Source organism: Neocloeon triangulifer, unplaced genomic scaffold (genome assembly GCF_031216515.1).
Source record: "Neocloeon triangulifer isolate White Clay Creek 2 clone unplaced genomic scaffold, ASM3121651v1 ptg000008l, whole genome shotgun sequence".
In the NCBI taxonomy this organism is placed as follows: domain Eukaryota; kingdom Metazoa; phylum Arthropoda; class Insecta; order Ephemeroptera; family Baetidae; genus Neocloeon; species Neocloeon triangulifer.
Genome location: NW_026775550.1, coordinates 3,084,048 through 3,103,807, shown reverse-complemented (window position 1 = coordinate 3,103,807; position 19,760 = coordinate 3,084,048). Strand labels below are relative to the sequence as shown.

The window sequence follows — 19,760 nt, the reverse complement described above, 5'->3', positions numbered from 1 at the left end:
AAAATTTTCCAATGAGGTTATTATATAATTGTGTCTCACTTAATAATATAGCTTTAATTGCTCAATGAGTCCCTTCAATTTAATTTTTAAAACCCACTCTATATGTTTATAATATTATTTTACATAGCTTATTTTTCTTTCTAGTGTAATTAACTTCTCTCACTCTTGATGGTGACTTGATTTGAAGAAAAAAACTTTAAAAAATGTACTATATTATCGAATTATTTTATACTTTTTATAACTAGAGGCAAATATTATTAAAAACTTTACTTTACTATACCTGTAAATTGCAATATTATAGTAAATTTTTATTTCTCACAGTAAGATTATCATTGAATGTTCCTTAATTTGCCCTAATTACCAACATTTGATCAAGAATAATGATATAAACTAGATTTAGAGAGAGAGAAAATCATCTTAATAATGCATTGTTGCCAACGGATTGCGGCGACGGCGACTAAAAAGGGCTGCGATTGGATGTGGGAACGTGTGTTGGCTGCTCGCAGCCACCAGTTGGTCTGCAACCTGCCCTCCCGGCTCCGCGTCTTCCTCTTCGCATCCACCCCACCTCGCGCGAGGGAGACTTTATTTAACGCTCTTTGCATCGCGCAGCCGGCGCTGGCTCACTCAGTCGGGCTTTGTCTGCTATCTCGCCACCATCTGCACCAGCAGCGCAGAGATATGCCGCGGGCCTTTCTCATCACGCACCGCAGGTACAACAACCACCCTGTCGAACAGAAAGGTAGGCTTTGAACAGATTTAAATAATCTCAAATAATTTTGGGCAAATGCCAGACTTTTGCCAAGGCCGCTTGCAGCATTCGCCGACACACTTGTTGCTTTTGCTCGCGGAAGGAAAACAATAATTTATTTTCCTTTCGAGAAATAGGAAATGGTTTTAAACTTTTAACTTTTCTTGTGTTTTCACCTTTTCTTCTCTTACAATATTTGATGCAACCGGCTTGAGCGGGGCGCCGAGCGGGTGGCCGACTTTTTGTCTTGCAGGCGCAGTCCATGCTTTGTCTCGCCTACGTTGCTTCCCAAGCATTGATATCACGTCTCAGTTTCACTTTTTCCATTCATCATTTGTCTAGAAATTCTCGCAGACGTCATTGGAACAATTTTTTGTCATGGGTCATTCTTATTCAAACGATTTAAAACATATTTTTCAAAATATTTTGCATTTTACTTTATAGTTAATTGAGCAATGTTTAAAAATATTATTATTGAAGAACTTTTGCAGAAAATAAGGGAAGACAAAGCTAGACATAAGTACTCAGAAAATTTTCCTCAAAAATAAAAATAAAAACATCCTCTTGTAATAAATAATAAATCATTTAATGATGTAAATCAAAAAAAGAGATTTCTTCATTTAAATTTAAGCAAAATTAATGCTTATTTCGCAGATAATAAAGCAAAATTTTAAATTTAATCCCTGTTTAATTGATTTCTTCCCTCTAGCAAGTTCTATTTTTCAAGAGAGTGTGCACGATTTTAATGATCAAACATGACACATAATTTGAAATCTTTATACAGAAATACCCCCATTCAAATTTCCGCAAATTTCAAATAAGTAATAAGTTCAATACCTTTCGATGTGTTGCGATCACATTTTTTGTCAAAATCTTTGCATCAACTGAAAATTAAAACCTAACAGAAAATGCTCATATCATTTTTTTATTACCAATAAAACGCAATTAAAAAGCAGATTTTGAATTTTTTTGACAATTTTTTTTATTAATTTTTGTAGTGAAGCTCACAAGAAACTGACATGCTGCAGAGAATTTTTTAATAATAGGAATGGTGAACTGAAAATTAAAGTCGTTCAAGAAGTGCAGACTTTGTTGGTTAAAATAAGAGTATGATAAACGTGTATGAACTTTCATCCTGCACCTTAGCTGGAATTGTGCTGACAAAAGGAACATAATATTTTTCAGGGTCTCAGAACTTGAACCCTGAATAGCTTTAACCTTTAACTCTCAAAACCAGAACTATTTTTTTTTTATTCTTTTGAATGACAATTGTTTAAATTTTTATTTAGCGCTAGTAAAAGTAAATTGGGTTTACAACTGCAATTCAAAATATCATCGGCAGTCTCAGCATTTTTAAAAATAATTTATGAATGCAATTCTAAATATAAAAGGCGATTGTCAGTTTAACTCAGAAATGAAAAATCGTGTGTCTCGTCTCTCATCTCGTAAAAGTAAATGATCGCTGTGCCTCTTTGAATGAGCCCCACACGCTCGCCTCGTCGGATTTCCTCTGGGGGAAGCGCCCGGCGCGATTTCAAGCAAGGGCGCAACACAGCACCCCTTTCAAAAGCGCGCAACACCTTGACAGGACGTGCTCGTGTGGTGTGCGCGCCATTTATTTTTCCTTCCAGAGCTGAATTTTCGTGGCGGCGAGAGTGAAATTCGGGGGGCTAAAGCTGACGTCATGCAAATGCGCCGTCCATGTGCCACATGTAAATCTCCTCCGAAGCACGGGGCACATTTCGTGACACGCGTGCCTCTCGCTATTCGACTCCATGCGATTATTTTTAGATAAGCACACACACCAGTCGCGCGCCGCGTTCGCCTGCAGCACAAGAGCAAATTAAAAATTGGGGGGAAAACGAGCCCCGAGGGGTGCCCTGCACACTTCTCTTGTCATCGGCGGCTCTTAGTGAGAGACACTTGAAAAACATTCAAAATAAGGCGGCCCAAAATGGATTGCATCCACTTGTGGATAGACTCGTGGAAATGATACTCCTCTTAAAAATTTTTCTAAATAGGTCTTTAGTAAATTAATAAAAAAATTAATATATTTCAGTGCTTAATTGATTTGATATTAATGTTAGGTTATTTACTTCAGGATTTGTGGAAATTTACACTTCATAATATTAAAAACTTAATATTTCGTAAATAATTTTGCATAGTTAAAAATATATTTAAACAATTTTAAAATTTAAACAGTTACATCAAATGTTAATTTAATACTTTATTTTAAATTGTAAATAAAACGTATTTAAATTATTTTAAATATTTAATACAATTATTTTGGATATTTCTGATGATATGTTCATTGGCGAGCTTTATCAAAAATTGTAAAGAGAAGCAAAATTTTAATTAAACAATGTTACAAAATTTACACGCTACATATTTGAAAATAGGTATTTAACAATAATTAATATTTGATTCTTCTGATCTTCTCCCCCTTTTCTGAATGCCGGACCATATTATGTATAATTTTGAATTCAACTTTGAAAATTCGTTCACATCTCTGATCTTCATATTTGAAACCCACTTAACTGAATTTCTCTGAAGGAAGCTGGCGGAAACTCGAGTCTAAATTTAGCTCTCGGTCTCGCATTATTTGAGGAATCCCAGCGTTGCGCGCATATAATCGAGTGAACGACACCACTTCGCTCGTGTTTTAATGTCTAGAATAACAAATGCCATAGCCTTACTTTTTTCGTGCAGCGCGCTTTATCGCCTGCCGATGCGTTTGACGCCCGCACCACCGCTTTTATTGCACTTTTCCCAGCGCCTAAGTGACTCTCAGCAAGGGCTGCGAGCGCCCCATAAAAAGCACCGAAATTTCGAATATTAAGCGGCTCTCGCAGGGGTGTCTCTTTCTTTACAACGTGGCGCGGCACACGATTTTTCACGCGGCGTAAAATCCTTGGCTGCGAAACTAATTATTTCTAGAGAGATTAGACGAAGGCATGACACTTACAGGGGAGAAAGGATCGCGAGGACAACATTTTCGGAGCGTGAGTCAAAACATTTTTAATCTAACGAGGTCAGAGAGCAATTATTTTTATAAATTTTACTATTATTTTATCTTTCCTGAATTTATGAAAAAATAATAAATTCAAAAAAATTTAGTTTTCATTTGACTTTTACTCTAGTTTTTTGTTAGAGATATTTAGAAACATGATTTATGAAAGAATATATGGAGTTTTCAAAATAAATTCTCTTTAAGATTTTGAAAAATTTCGTATCTTCGTTACAAATCTTGTCTATGACAGAAAATTTATTTTTAATTTCTGAAATTTATTCAGGAAAACTTACTCTTTCTATAACAAATAATAAATCAAAATTATAATGTGGATAGATATTAAAATTTAACTCGGGCCAAGTCAAAATTCTTGCCATTGTCTCTAGGGACCTAATTTTTCTTTAAAAAATATAAACTTAAAGCAACTAATATTTAAAATTTTTGAAATCATTTATTATACTACAAACGCATTTTTAAATGTTTTTACTTTATTAATAAAAATTTTTATAAGTTCAATTTTTTTCAAATTAAAGTAGATTTATTTTATTTAATTCATTTTTTTGTATAGTTATAAGGTTTCAAATTTTAATAAGACAGTAAATAAAACATATAATTTTTTTATATATTGCTCGATTCAAAAGGCTTTAAAAGCTGAAAGATTAAAAATAAATGTGAAAGAGGCAACAATTGGATTTCTAGTTATAATTTTTTTGATTCTTCAACTTCGAATAAGTTAAATATAAAAGAACTGATGAAATAAACAAATCACAAAATCAGGTGCCAGCTTTGAAAAATTTATGCTGCACGGTTCATTAAATTCCCTTGATGAGGCTCATTCATTGCGAGACCGGGCAGGATGAAAATGATGATGAGAGCCGAGCGCGAGTCACAATAATAATGCGCGTCGCGGACCAACAGGTGCAGCGGACAGACTCCAAGTGCCGGCGCGGCACACACCGAGAGAAAGAGCACTCGAGATTGGCGTTCGCGTCCCGAAATATCCATCAGTGGTGCATGGCTCACCAAGGTGTATTTCTGTCCAAGAGGGAAAAGCGACGAGTCAGGTGGCCGACGCCGCCGCCGTCTCATTCCTCCGTACTCGGTGGTCTATTTTGAGGCGCCTCTGCACATGGCTGCCGCGCGCAAGAGTAAAAAAAATACGACGCGACTCATATCTTGATACAAGAAGAAAATCCTGCGGCACTCGCTCGCTGAAATTCATTAGCGCACCAGAGAGAACTGCTGCCGCGCCTATCAAGATGCGGCGGTGCATTTTAATTAAAAATTCGGGAGCCGAGGGAAACGGACTGAGAATCTCAGGCCACGACGCACATGTGCTGCTGAAATTGCTACAAAGATCTCTCCGAAGGGAAGGCCCAAGAGACAGACTTTTGAGCTGAGAAAATCTCTTAATTTTAAGGGTTATCAAGCTGCTCTAAATTTTAATGAGAATTAACAATTATAATATTAAGTGTTACATAAAAACGCAACCCGCACAACAAATAATATTAATTTTTTTAATTTAAAGATTCTTCCTTGCACTTAATCTGAAACATTGTTGAATAATTTTGTTCAAATTTGGTTGATAAAGGGGAAGAATATGATTGTTTTATTTGAATAGGGCAGAAGTTTAGGCTTGAGGTTTTTTTTAATTAATAAATTAAGTGCAATTTATTAAGAACATGTTAATTTTGGACAGTCGTTTCATTGCTAGTTTTAATTCTTGGTCATACTGATGGAAAAAAGTAAGTTAAATATTAAAAACATCTCTTAAAGAAATTATTTTAATTTGTTATTAATTCGCTTTGCGCAATCATTGAATTTTTTTAACAAAATCCAGTTTTCCTAAATTATATTTATTTCAATATTTTATCATTAGCTTGTGTATGATTTGAACTAATCTTAATTTTTTGCAAAACTGGTCTCATCAGAATGAAGTGTATCAACTTTTCTCTCAGCAATTCTCGGTTCTCTCAGAGCTAGAAATTTGCGGTGCGCTCTTTATGGTGTTTATCGGCTGAGGCCACCGGTTAGCGCGAGGGTTGTTTCAAATGGCAGCGGCCCAAAAATGTAGACGCGCTGCCTTATTTTCAATCCACTTGTTGCCCGAGACGCGCAACTTGCTAGATCTTTCGTGGCACTTTGCCCAAAAGCCACCTTGCTAACTCAACAAATTCCAATTAGCTGCCGCGCTTTGGGCTCTGCTCTTGAGAGCGCCTACTGCGCGCCGAATTCACTGAGCACATGTGCTTAATCACGCGTTCTGACGCAATTTCTTGAGTCTATATTAAAATAAATCTAGGTTCGCACTACCTTGAGTTCCTTTATACAAAAATAATTATTTGAATTTTAAAAGTATCAAAAAAAGTTATACTTCGCGTGGAGAGAAAATATTCTCAAACATGACGGTTCGGTCTTGAATTTTGAAACCAGAGCTGTCTGTTTTATTTCAGGAAATGAACAAAACGGAGAAATTTGTTTACACGCGGTTGAGGATTGTTCTGTTATTTTACAATACCTGTGAGGGGATCTGGCGTGTCTTTACCGCATTTTCTAAGAAAGTGCGAACGAACCGGCCGTCTCGTGTCTCGAGGTCGAAATTCCCAAAGTTTATATCAAGTTCTATTTTTATGCCTAAGATGTAAACTAATGAGAAATTCCTGCCGCGCGCATAGCTTTCCTCTGTGAAGTCGCGGCTGCAGCCGGTGGTCGTTTTTGTTTTAACTTCAAAGAACGCTGTTTTTATGACAGACACACGCCGAAGGCTCCATTTTTTACATCATTGTTTTAAAATATTAAATTTCATCAAAAATTGTTGCAGAGTGCAGCCCCGAACGAACTGTCAGTCTTCCTGAGCAGGCCGCCCCTCATCTGCAACAACTGCCCCAACCTCTGTACCCTGAGCAGCCAGCCACCATGCCAGTGCTCCTCACCCCCCACCAGTCCGACTCATACCCCGACCTTCCCGAAGACCTTTCCAAGAGCTCGACGACGTCGACCCCAGCACCACCCCCTTCACCACCGTGCGTCGAGATTCCAAGGGTGCCGCTGAGAGACGACCCTGACAGTCTGTACAACTTGACGCAATTAGCCGAGGTCAGCCTTCTCCACCCCGACCTCCACGGATGCCCTGATTGTGGAAAAAGGTTAATAATTTTTTTCATTTTTATTTAAAAAGTAGTTTGAAAATTACTTTTTAGTTTTTATTCATAAAAATACACAAAATATAATTTTATTATTGCTTATTTTTTTTATCAAGATTTAATTTATGAGTGTAATAGATTTTATATTTTTACTAAGTTTAATTATTTTAAATTTTATTTAACGTTTTTTTTTATTATTTGTCATTTAAATTGTTTATAATTCGTATAAACCTATTTATTTTAATTTATTTAAATTTGATTCTTGGTACTTCTTCTCCATTATTTGTATTAATATATACTTTATTTTGGACATTTTTAATGCCGAATATAATTAATTTGCATTGGCCATATAATTTTTCAATTGATTTTAATGAAATCAAGTTATAAAAAATTTGACCATTTCAGTTTGGACAAGGAAGGGGCGACCTGGTGGTTCAATTTCAAATTTTTATCCTCATATGAATAGCTTTATTTTTCATTTAATAGCTAAAATTCATTAAAATGACATTTTAAAGAGATTATTTTTATTAATTTCTTACATATCTAGTTTGCGTGTAATTATATTGTGAAACTCTTTTAAGCAATATTTCTTTTCCTTTTGTGAAGATACAGCACTTCAAGCAACCTTGCCAGGCACCGTCAGACACACCGTTCTCTCGAGGACAAGAAAGCGAGGCGCTGTCCCCACTGCGACAAGGTTTACGTCTCCATGCCAGCTTATTCAATGCACGTGCGAACCCACAACCAGGGCTGCAAGTGTCCCTACTGCGGAAAGTGCTTTTCGAGGCCCTGGCTGCTTCAGGGCCACATCAGAACTCACACAGGTATTATTTTCAACATTTTATTTTAAAATAAACAAAATTTTAATTTCATTATTTCTAATTGTAAGTTTTTTTCCTCTTATAATTGAAAAAATAAAATTTATTATTTTAGGTGAGAAACCTTTCCGGTGCAACGTGTGCAGCAAGGCCTTTGCAGACAAGTCAAATCTCCGGGCGCACGTCCAGACCCACTCGAACACCAAACCCTTCATCTGCGGCCGGTGCGGAAAGGCCTTCGCCCTCAAGTCTTATCTCTACAAACACGAGGAGTCGTCTTGCATGAAGCTGAACAGGACCCACGAAGCGTCGAGCAGCAGCAGCGGATCGTCGCCGTCGTCGCCGCGCTCCGTAGATGCGTCCGAAATCTGCAGGGGTGGCGACACCCCCAGACCACCCTTCAATCATCACATTGGTCTTCACATGGTCGGCCAGGCCAGAAATGTTGGAATCATGGCTTAACCATGGAAAAGTCAATGAATAGAATAATGGCAAAAATTATAGTAAAATTTTTGATAAATCAAAATTTTTAGTTTTTCTATTTATTTAGTCAGAAAAAAATTAAATTGTGTCATGCAATTATATGTGACCATTGATTTTTGAATAACTCAAGTCTAAATGAAGCTGACTCTTCCTAAATATATAAATATTTTGTGTGTGACTAACTGCGTAATTTTAAGGAAAGAAAATTGGAATCAGATCCATGTGATGCTGGAAGCACAATAATTATTTTAATTAGTCTTGTATTGGAGGCAATGCGCCAAGAATTATACATTTTAGTATGAAAAACTTGAAGCAGAGGTGCTCGGGGACCACGACGGGTTTATATTTTTATATAAATACGAAAATAACACTTCTTCTGATACACCTGATAGATAGTGCGAGTTCTATTTTTTGCTTTTATTTAGAGCATAGTTTTTTGAGGAAGGATGGCTAATGACCAAAAAGTGCCTTAAACATGTGCCACAGAGAGCAATTAAATTGCTTTGTGTTAGTCATGATAATTTTAGAGTGTCGAAACGTGTAGATAATTAACCGTTTTCATTTTATTTTTGTGTGTTGATTGTTTTTATTTCGAAATTTGAAATTCTCAAACCACTCGTATGAGAATATCGCGGTAAACAGGTACTTAAATACTGTAGATAGGCAATTTGGATTACGTTTAAGTCGGGAAACAAAGGAAGCTTTTGCCCCACCCTTATTTAAACCCTCCGCTGTAAATGCTTTCAAAATACTTTACGATTAAATATTCTATTGGAGAGTGTACAGCTCTAGTCTCATTAGTTATTTTGTGTGCATCACTTTTGTAGAAAATTTAATGCATGTTTTAGTTAGTTTTCGATAGTCGAGTTTTTTTTTAATGGTTTTGTTTATATTTTAGATTTGGCCTAAAAAAAGGATGATTAGTGTAGTAGCTAGTCAATTGTATCATAAAAATATTGTAGAGGTTTGTTTTGCTCAAGCAGAACAAATCCGTAATGTTTTCGTTTTATTTTTCATCCTCTTCTCCAGACTGAATTGTATTAAAATCTATAAATGCGTTTCTTTAATTTTGTAATCTTGTCAAAGTGTATATTAAATGATATTAGAATTGTCCTCGAATAAAAATTTTGGTACCTCTTGACACGAAATTTGTTTTAATTAGAAATTTAATATAAAAAAACTTTTGCCTAAAAATAAATCCTGCTTTTTCGTGCTATCCAATGCGATTGACGCGGAACGGAGAGATTAAAATCTGACCTCTTTTGAACATCCAAAGAAGTCGTTTGTTTTTGGCCTGCAGAGTAAAAACTGCGATTGAGAGCGGATCCCCAATCAATTGTCAGCCAACAGTGCGTTTGATGAAATAACAAATGAGGGGGCGCCCCTCTTGCCCTCTGCCTATTGATTCGTTAATAGAAAAATCCACTCACTTCCTGAATCGAAAACAATCTAATTAGTTTTATTTTGTGTACAAATTTAATAAATATATTAATAATTTAAAAAATATGTAACCCAAGCAAGAGAGGAACAAGAAAAAATAAAATTAATGACGCCGGGAAAATATTAATTAATCAACGAAATTAGAGCGTCTTTTGCTGATGATCTTTGAGATAATTCTTGGCTGGAGTTTTTATGCACAAAATTAATTCGGAGCGTCTGTGTGCGAATGAATGGGTCTTTGTTATTTTGTTGTGGTGCGCAGCCGACGGCGAAAGAGAAGGGGTCGCAGGGGTCGCCGAGCATCAGCGAGGATCATTATGTGGCCGGAGACGATGCCGCCAAGTGCGGCAGTTCCGCTGCTGACCATCGTCACCTTGGCCCTTGGTGCTGTTGCAGTCAGCGTGAGTACTCTCGATATTTTCGGCACGTGTCCCTCTTAATTTCGCCTATTCCTAGGCGCGCGAATGGCCGGACCTTCAGCAGCTGGCCTTCCGCACTCCGGAAATAAAGAGCAGGGGTTACCACGGAAGTCACATCCATTCCCTCAGCGACTTCAAGTTTGTAAGTGAAAAATAAACTTTTTTTTAAATTTCGATTTTTATATTTGATTCTTTAGAAAATCATTGCGCATCGCGATGGCAAAGACAAAGCGTGCTACTTGCAGAGCATTGCTCCCGGAAATCTGAGACAAAATCTTGAGCTATACAAAAATATTCTTTATGAGAAAACCAATATTAAAAGGGCGCAAAATGCGTTTGTCACTGCTCCCGGATCGCTTTCAAAATCCCAGGTAAGGCGTGAGAATAATTTTTATAATTCAAATTAAGGAATTTCATGAACAGGTTCTTCATCTGGCCGGTAACAAAATTGCACGGTTCTGCAGGGGATTCACGACCATGATTCTTCTTCCTGGTCCACCCAATGTAATTGTAAATGATTTTCCTGAATCGGAAGAAAACAAAGAGAAAGAGCCAAAGTTGCCTAAATATCTCAAGGAGCAAATATTGATGAAACGTAAAAAACTAATTAATAAAATATTTAATTAAAAAATTTGACAATAAAATTTTCAGGACGGGAAAAAAGGAGCGCAAAAGGCAAAAAGAAGTATCAGGGTCAGACGCAAGTGCAAACTATATCCACGGGCGGTGACCAGCCCAACTTAGCGGAGGGCGTTTCGCAGAAAAATACGTCTATTGCGAAAGTTTGTAAGTTTCGAAGTGATTTTCTCTGGTAAATGCTAATTATTTGTCTCACAGCTACACACAGAGGCATGAGCCAAGCCCAAAGTCAAAGTGCTTATGAAGAGGATTGCGACACGTGCGGCGACAGGCACACACCACAGCGACAACCTTACCCTGATGCATTTGCACCAGGTTCGTATTCTCCTGGAGGCATACCACCTTCCAACGTTGCACATCAACCTGGATTCCAACAACGTGGGCAAACATTTGGCCCTGGTGGCCAGATCTACGGGCCTGATGGACGCCCGACGCAGCCAGCAGGCAGTCAGGGCTTGCGGCCTGGCGAATACCTTGGCCCTGATGGACAAATTTATGGTCCCGATGGGCGGCCGCTTGGTTCTAGAGGAAATGGGCAACGACCCGGAGGACAAGGTTATGGTCAAAATGGGCAGCAGGTTAGACCTGGAGGGCCAATACTGCGACCAGGAGAATATTTTGGGCCGGGAGGTCAAATTTATGGTCCTGATGGAAGACCAATAACTCCAGGGCAAGGACTGAGACCGGGGGAAAGAGGCGGACAAATATTTGGCCCCGACGGGAGACCAATTTATCCAGGGCAAGGTCAAAGACCTGACGCTTTAGGCCCTGGAGGACAAATTTATGGACCAGATGGAAGGCCTCGCACCTCAGAAGGTCAAGGATCACGACCTGGTGGTTCAGATGGACAACAACTTGGTCCTGCCGGTCAAGTATATGGCCCAGGCGGCCGACCAGTTGTGCCTGGTGGACAATATTTGCGCCCTGGGGAAACGCTTGGCCCTGGTGGTCAAATTTATGGTCCGGATGGTAGGCCTGATGTTTCAACAGGGCAAAGACCTGGCGAGGGAATAGCTCCTGGTGGACAAAGTTATGGGCCCGACGGGCGACCTCAGGTTCCGGGCGGGCAAGCTCTACGACCTGGTGAAACATATGGAACTGGCGGACAGCTATTCAGTCCTGACGGACGACCTCTTACTTCAGGAGGGCAAGGTACAGGTGGACAACAATTTGGGCCTGGAGGGCAAATATTCCAGCCAGGACAAATCTTGCGACCAGGAGAAACACTTGGCCCTGGAGGTCAAGTTTACGGACCTGATGGACGACCAACTATTAATGGTGGAAAAAGACCTGGAGAGAGCTTTATCCCTGGAGGGCCAGGTGGAAAACCTTTTGGAGAGACATTAGGTCCTGGTGGACAGATATTATTTAGACCAAGCGGACAACCAGCCTTTCCAGGGGGGCAGCAACCTGGTGGAGCATTTGGTCCTGACGGAAGACCGACCTCCTTGGGCAATTTGGGTGCGGCAGGTGGTGAGAAAATATATGGGCCAGATAGCCGGCAAATAACTCCACAAATTCCTGGGGGGCAACGCCCTGGAGAAAATATTGGTACTGATGGCCGGCCGCTTAGTCCTGGAGAACTGCAACAACAACCTGGCTTATCACATAGCCCCAGTGGACAAATTTATGGTCCTGATGGCCGACCTATTACTCAAGGAGGGCAAAAATTCCACCCAAATGGGCAGCCTTTCGATCCACAAGGACAGAGATTTCAACCTGGAGGACAAAACTGGCGTCCTGGAGAAACTGGCGGCCAAATATACGGTCCAGATGGACGCCCCATTATTAGTGGTGCTTCTGGTGGGCAAATTTTGGGACCTGATGGGCGACCATTAAGCATTGGGAATCAAGGGCTTCAACCGGTTGGCTCCCTGGGACCTGATGGAAGGCCATATTCAAATGGCCAAAATTTGCAGCCTGGTTATACTGTAACCAACGACCCAAGAAATCCCCTGTGTTTCATATATTGCAAAACAACAGGCCCTGATGGAAGAATAGCTCCAGGACAAGGACAAAGACCGGGCGACGGGTTAGGATCTTATGGAACAAGTTATGGTCCAGATGGGAGACCTATTTACTCGGGGCAAAAACCTTTCGGATCGATTGGTTCCGCTGGGCCAGGTGGTAGACCTAGTGAATCAGGAGAACTTCACCCTAGTAGAGGGATTTATGGACCAAGCGAACAACAAATTGGAACAGGCCAAAATGCCGGATCTAGAGGACAAAATTTGCGCCCCGGAGAAACTCTGAGACCTGGTGGACAAATTTACGGTCCAGATGGCCGGCCTGTAGGATCCGGGGGACAAAATTTGCGCCCTGGAGAAACTCTGGGACCTGGAGGCCAAATTTACGGCCCAGATGGCCGGCCTATAGGAACTGGGGGACAAAATTTGCGCCCTGGAGAAACTCTGGGACCTGGAGGCCAAATTTACGGCCCAGATGGCCGGCCTATAAGAACTGGGGGACAAACATTGCGGCCTGGAGAAACTCTGGGACCTGGAGGCCAAATTTACGGCCCAGATGGCCGGCCTGTAGGAACTGGGGGACAAACTTTGCGCCCTGGAGAAACTCTAGGACCTGGAGGCCAAATCTACGGCCCAGATGGCCGGCCTGTAGGAACTGGGGGACAAACTTTGCGCCCTGGAGAAACTCTGGGACCTGGAGGCCAAATTTACGGCCCAGATGGCCGGCCTGTAGGAACTGGGGGACAAACTTTGCGCCCTGGAGAAACTCTAGGACCTGGAGGCCAAATCTACGGCCCAGATGGCCGGCCTGTAGGAACTGGGGGACAAACTTTGCGCCCTGGAGAAACTCTGGGACCTGGAGGCCAAATTTACGGCCCAGATGGCCGCCCTGTAGGAACTGGGGGACAAAATTTGCGTCCTGGAGAAACTCTGAGACCTGGTGGAGAAAGTTACGGACCAGATGGACGCCCAATTGCTCCAGGTGGACAGGTTTATGGTGCTGATGGTCGCCCCCTTACTACAGGGGTATATAATGGAGGTCAACGAAATGGGAACTTTGGAAACGAAGATGGGCAGACTTTGTACCCTGGTAATGGTAGGCAGCAGTTAACAAATGGAGCAGGTGGAACTGGAAATCAGTTTCCATACCAGCCAGGCACCGGTGGACAACAGTTTGGAGCAAACGGTGGTCGGTATGGAAACGGAGCACCACCTCAGGGCATAGGGAGCCCCTATGGGCCAAACTATGGGCAAGGACAACAAAATATATACAACCCTCAATTAACTGGTCAGCAGTATAACCCAAATGGAAATCAATATGGTCTTAATGGGCAAGGCGTAAGCAATTATCCTGGAGGAGGGCAGCCTAACGGTCTATATAACCAAAATGGATATAATAATTTATCACCAGGCCTTCCAGGTGAGGTTGGGCAAAACGTGGGTCCAGATGGCAGACCGCTGATATACGGTAGTTCTACAGGCGCCAACCTTGGAACTCCAGGGGCGCAATCAGGTGGGACAGACGGCAGCCTTACACACGGCTCTCCTCTAGATCTCAATCGTTCCATACCTGGAGTGGACGACGATGGGCATTCACAAGTAGATGTCAGCGTAGTGCAAGAAAATAATGAAACAATAGCATCTTCATTATCGCAAGGAAGATTTGGTGGCGGAAAAACGCAGACAAGTGTCTCTGGCAGTTACAAAGGCGGCGGTTCATTTTCGGCTCAAGCACAAACAATAGACGGTAAAAGAGGCGCCCAAAGCCAAGTTGTAGGAGGAGACGATGGTGCGTCCAGCTCCGGACAAGCATTCGGTGGAAAAGGCCAGTCTCAGTCTCAAATCAGCCTCTCGACCGACACCGGTCTGACGTCTGCAAGTTCACAAACAACAGGAAACAATTACGGCACTCAAAGTGAGGTTCAAGCCGGCGAAACTGGAGGAAATTCTGTTGCTCAGGCGAGTGGAATTGGGAAAACATCAAGCCAGGCGCAAGTAAAATTTAAACCGTACGACAGCGCAACCGATGATGACAGCCAGAAGATTGTATTCCGAGGAGGTGGATCGGCAAGCGCTCAAACTGGTCCCCGCACAGGTGTTTCTCAAAGCAAAATTCACGGTTCGTTCAAACACGGAATTTCCTATTCTGGTGTAGCGCAGGCGTCATCAGGATCTAAAGATGAACTGGAAAGAGACGGTTTGAAGCCCTTGGACGTCATTAATCTAAATGCCACAAGCGACGCTCCTAACAAAGTTCCAGCACGTAGACAAAATTCGCCCCCACCAGCCACATCGCCTTCGACCACTACTACAACAAACGCCCCTTTAGTAACTTCTGACGATGACGACGATGATTATGATTCTGCTGAACAAGAGAGCCTGCCAGGTACAACTGAAGTTCCACGACGCACCGAAAGAGGCGACCAGCCTTCCACTCATCTGGAAAATAGTGATGACCTGGAGACGTCTCCAAGCCAGAGCGGGGTACAACCCTATCCGTATGTAACTCGAATCGACCTGCCACCAGGCGACCTTGAGCACGGTTATTTGCGACAAAGGCAGGAATCAGATGGGCGGAGAGATCACTCAGCTTTTTCAGTAAATAATTTCAAACAAGAACAATACCAGAGCAGGTTCCAGCAACAACCTTACCAAAGACAAACAGTTACAGTCGGAAAGCCCGTAGGTTCTGTCGCAAATCCGCAGGGCCAAAGTTCAGGTGGAAATCAGCCGTCTCAGAGTCAAAGTGTAATTTTGGGCGACTTGGGCAACACAGGCGTTCGCGTGATGCAAGATGCGGACGGAATGGGTCTCTCGAATGGAGAGGTTTTGCAACCGGGACAGTCCGTCCCTGGCAGAAATGGATATTCCATTCCAAGCGGTTTCCGCGGACGAGTTGTAGGCAGCTCTGCAGGGAATAACGGAGCCCGAGCGAGCAGTGACAGAGGGGGGCAGGCGCAGACCCAGACAGTAATTTTGACCCCTGAACCAGGAAAATTCGAGTACAAGGGGCCTAACGGGCTTGAAAATAAGGCGGCCGACAATGCAGACTATGATGAATACGAAGCGTCACAGGAAAGCGAGGAGGAAGAAAGGCAACCTCTGCAACCAAGGCAGAGAAATTATGGGGCTTTTCAAGCCCCTCCAACTAGTTTCGTATCTGTAACACAAAAAGTTTCAAGCCAAGCGCCGTATTCGTCTCCTAGAGAACTTGAGCACACTTACTACACTAAAGCTTCAAAATGTGGCTACTACACTTTCTCCTGTCAAATAGTGGAAGGATCAAATGGCAGAGCTAAAGTTTGTAAGCCAAAGTTTAACATGGATGACAAGAATTGCAACTAATTCAAATTGTTTAATTGAAAGGAATTATTAACTTCTATATTCTTAATAATCGTGCAAGTTCATTTAACAGTAATGAATCATTGTGTAGGAAAGTATTCTCAATTATCACAATAAAATTATTTCATTACATATTTTATTGGTTGACTGTTTTATTTGATTTCAGAATTCAAAGTGGATGACATTTAATTAAAGATAAAATGTGGCTTTAAATTACACGGAATGTCGAGAAATACAAATATACAATAATATAAAAGCAGTTACTTCATGAATTTAAGCACAATATACTTTGATAATGACTTTCTGCCAGAGTAAAATAAAATAAACGATGCCAAAATTTAGAAACTGCTGCAGGAAATGCGAATAAATAAAAATATGACACTTTACCTTTTAAGTCGGTCTATTGCTACTAGGACGAGTTAGAATTCATTGAGGTCATCATCACTGGGCTCTTCTTGCATCAAGTCTTTAGTACGCTGACTCAAAATCCCAGATGTGGAAGTGCGACACCTTTTTGAAAAGAAAAAACAATAAGCTTGATAAAAATAAGTTAACAAAAAAATAATTACTTCAAAATTAAAAGTACAAAGCGTGCGGTGTTTTTACACTTAAAAATGGTGCAGAAAAAAATGTAATAAAAAAAATACTAAGCATTTCACTAAGATACAGTCTACATTACTTAATAGTCTGAATGGTCTTACACGTCAGGGAGTGGGTGAAGGTGTGTTAGAGGGAGGGGGAGCTGAGGGCTCGTCTAATTGTGGTCTATCGTCACTGTTGATGAGTGATATGAAAACTTTATTATTTGACTCAAATGAAAAGTTTGGTGGCATACCTTGTTTCTAGATGCCTAACCTGAACCTGCATACTTTCAATCTGCTCTTGCAACTCTTCATTGGTCCTCTGCAGCTTTCTAAGGAAGATTAAAATGTATTAATAAAAAAATTCATTAAATTCTTATTATCAAACCGTATATTATTTGTTGCTGTGTCGGCCTCATCTTCAGCTGTGGCCAACTCTTTCTTGAGCTCTTCCACTCTGGTCCGTAATCGCTTCACCTCAGCTTCGTACTGCTCGGCCCTTCGGATGGCGTGGGAAAGCTCAGTAGATTTATCTTGGAGGACTTTCTTCAGTTTTGTGTGCGAATGCTTTAAATCTGTCAGCTCCTGTAACGTAAGTTATTAGTAAATTTGATGAGGGTGTTTGAATAAAATTACTTTTCCACGGTCTGACAACTCTTGCTGCACTTGACGAAGCTCAGCGTCTGCCGAGGGCATCGGTCGACCCCTGCGTTCTAGCCGCTCTTGCAAATCTCTGATTTCAGCTCTCAACTTTTTATTTTCCCTCTCCAAGCTCAGTTTTTCAGTTTCGAGACGCTCACGTTTGCCCCATTCTGTGGCATTTTCTGCCTGGAGACGCTCAAGCTACAAATGAAGATTGAATTAAATCAATTCTAAAAATAATCATAATTAAAACTAATGCTATTCATTCAAAAAAATAATCCCAACAATGCAATCATGTTAGAAAGCAGTTTTTTCGTCTTTCAAGCTTTTTAGAAGGAATTTCAATAAATGAGTGCCAAGCATGTGAAAGTGCTCGAAGGTGGAAAGGAATTCAGTTAGTCAAGACAGATGACAGACCGATGAAGAGTCACACCTCATGTTCAGAACCAAGACCAGGGGATAAATTGGAAGCAATAGCTCCCACCTCTGCTCTGAGGCCAGCCAGTCGTCTGTCCAAAGAGTCTCTCTGAGCTGCTTCGTCCCGCTTGTCCAGCTGGGCCAGGTGAGCAGCCTGCTGCTGGTTGGCCTGCAGATTGATTATTTCTTTGGCTGCCTCATGTCGGAGTCGGCTCAAGTCCTCAGCGGTTCCTTTGACATCAGCAAGCTCCACTTGCGCTTTTTCCAAAGACACTTTCAGCTGATTTCGCTCTCTGGAGAAAAAAATATGATTTAGAATTTTTTTTCATAAATGATTTAAAAATTATTTTCTCTGCTGCAGAGCATTCATTACATTAATTAAAAAAAAAAAAAAATAAATAAATAAAAAATAACTTGAATTTAGAAATACTTTTTTAAAATAATTAATTTTAAATTCATTAACGTAAAGGAATTTTAAAATTGGCTATTTTGGAAATAAAAAATTTAAAATCAAAGAAAAAATATCATTTAATATTGAAAAAAAATTAATAAATTAGTTCAACTAAAGTAATTGATTTAAATATTAAATTTCCCATTTTCCTTCAATTTATAAATTGCAGAAAATTACATTAACTTAAATTTTTTTCCCTCTTACTCTCTTTCAGCTTGCAGCATCTTTTGAGATTCGTCAAGGCGCAGCTGCAGCATGGACATTTTTTGGTGCAGATACTCCAAATCCCCAGAGAACTCATCATCGTTGTCCCCACTGTCCGGAGCGTCCCCGATCTTGCTGATGCTGTCGTGCTCCTCGACGAGGTCGTCCCCGTCGACAGCACTGTCTTTACCGGAGCTGCTGAAGCGTTCGATGGCGTGTTTGGGCACGGCGCCCTGCAGCACATACTCCTCCACGGCAAACTCCTTGTCCATCACACTGTCCAGCTCACTGTCGTCGCGGTTAGTCCGCAGAATGTTGTACACGTCGGCACTCACCACCTCGCTCTTCTTCTCACCACCCCCTTCCCAATCACGCAAAATCAGCTGCTGCATTCGGTCCAGCTCGTCGCGCAGCTTCACATTGATCGACTCGAGCTCCACCTTGTCCCTCTTGAAGGAATTGGTGTCCTTCAGCGCCGCCTCCAGTTTCGATCTCAAAATTTTTGCTTCCTCTCTCGACTTGTTTCGCTCGTTGCGGACCTGGAATTATTCAAATTTATGAAGTTTTATATTTGGAGGAAGGTGTTCTGTTTACTTTGCTCCACTTCTCTCTCCAATTAGCTGTACAGTCCGACCACCACCTCATGGTTTTCTCCATCTGCGCTGCCCTCGCTCGAGCTTCTTCCAGTTCTCTTTGCCGAGCAGCCTTTGCAATAAAATTTTGGTTAATTCCAAAATAGACATGATTATGAATATTTAAATACTTCTCTGGCTTCCCATTCCGTGTCATATCTGCTCGATCCTAAAGTATTAGAATCGTGATGGACATCCCTGTGCCGACGGGAAGAAGTCCCGCCTCCGGTGTTGGACTGTGCCATCGTTTATCTGAAATAAAAAAAGGTTGAAATTCGCAATGCTTTTAATTGTAGATACTTGAATATCCAAATTTTTTTATTTTAATGTAGATAAGACAAAATAAAACAGAAATTTAAAATCAGGTGGATTAAATGTCTTTGATACAATCCATACATAATTTTTGTTTCAAAGATATGAAAGATCTGATTTGAATTTCAGAAAAATATTTTTGCACTTTGTATGTAAATTTTGCTCCTCATAAAAAGTTTGCAACAGTTTTATCGTGTACGGAGGGTGAATAATACATTAAAGTATTGATTAAAATTACTGTCAATCAGCGTACAAATTCACTTTGCAGAATAACATCTTCCGAAGGCTCGAAAACACGAATACAATTTTGCCGATCACATACTCAACGCTGCGGGCTTATCCGTCACATCTCTGCGCGTCAGATTTCTGCAATATTGATCCGCCGCTCAATAAAAAAGTGTAAAAACAGCGATTTTTGTGCAATTCCGGCAAAAACTCCTCGGGCCGATGATTGTTTTGCTTGTTTTTGTTGGCGACAGAGCCACCTGCCGTCGGCGCACCGCAACATC

General features: G+C 40.9%; 3 protein-coding genes across 8 annotated transcripts; 2 read left to right on the top strand and 1 right to left on the bottom strand.

Annotated features, from left to right (window-relative positions):
• The first annotated feature begins 579 nt into the window (after positions 1-579).
• LOC132194618 (zinc finger protein SNAI2-like) lies at positions 580-9,346 on the top strand. 2 transcript variants are annotated; one of them, XM_059616015.1, is made up of 4 exons: positions 580-742; positions 6,583-6,907; positions 7,517-7,728; positions 7,838-9,346. In XM_059616015.1, exons 1-4 carry the CDS (start codon positions 682-684, stop codon positions 8,182-8,184), a joined length of 945 nt encoding a protein of 314 aa, XP_059471998.1. In that variant the 5' UTR covers positions 580-681; the 3' UTR covers positions 8,185-9,346. The 2 variants fall into 2 exon arrangements, with proteins under 2 accessions (XP_059471998.1, XP_059471997.1); XM_059616014.1 differs by having other exon boundaries at positions 584-742; positions 7,511-7,728.
• A 573-nt stretch (positions 9,347-9,919) lies between these two features.
• Positions 9,920-16,157, top strand: LOC132195040 (collagen alpha-1(III) chain-like). The gene is made up of 6 exons (XM_059616744.1): positions 9,920-10,046; positions 10,102-10,206; positions 10,262-10,435; positions 10,488-10,659; positions 10,716-10,850; positions 10,902-16,157. The coding sequence occupies exons 1-6, from the start codon at positions 9,963-9,965 to the stop codon at positions 16,013-16,015; spliced, it is 5,784 nt and encodes a 1,927-aa protein (XP_059472727.1). The 5' UTR covers positions 9,920-9,962; the 3' UTR covers positions 16,016-16,157.
• LOC132195042 (coiled-coil domain-containing protein 102A-like) lies at positions 16,139-19,733 on the bottom strand. 5 transcript variants are annotated; one of them, XM_059616749.1, is made up of 10 exons: positions 19,505-19,732; positions 19,071-19,191; positions 18,902-19,012; positions 18,308-18,846; positions 17,669-17,945; positions 17,230-17,436; positions 16,982-17,178; positions 16,848-16,925; positions 16,714-16,786; positions 16,139-16,522 (listed from the first exon to the last, which is right to left on the bottom strand). In XM_059616749.1, exons 2-9 carry the CDS (start codon positions 19,182-19,184, stop codon positions 16,717-16,719), a joined length of 1,593 nt encoding a protein of 530 aa, XP_059472732.1. In that variant the 5' UTR covers positions 19,185-19,191; positions 19,505-19,732; the 3' UTR covers positions 16,139-16,522; positions 16,714-16,716. The 5 variants fall into 5 exon arrangements, with proteins under 5 accessions (XP_059472732.1, XP_059472730.1, XP_059472731.1 ...); XM_059616747.1 differs by lacking the exon at positions 16,714-16,786 and having other exon boundaries at positions 19,574-19,733; XM_059616748.1 differs by lacking the exon at positions 16,714-16,786 and having other exon boundaries at positions 19,490-19,732.
• Between the last annotated feature and the right edge of the window lie 27 nt (positions 19,734-19,760).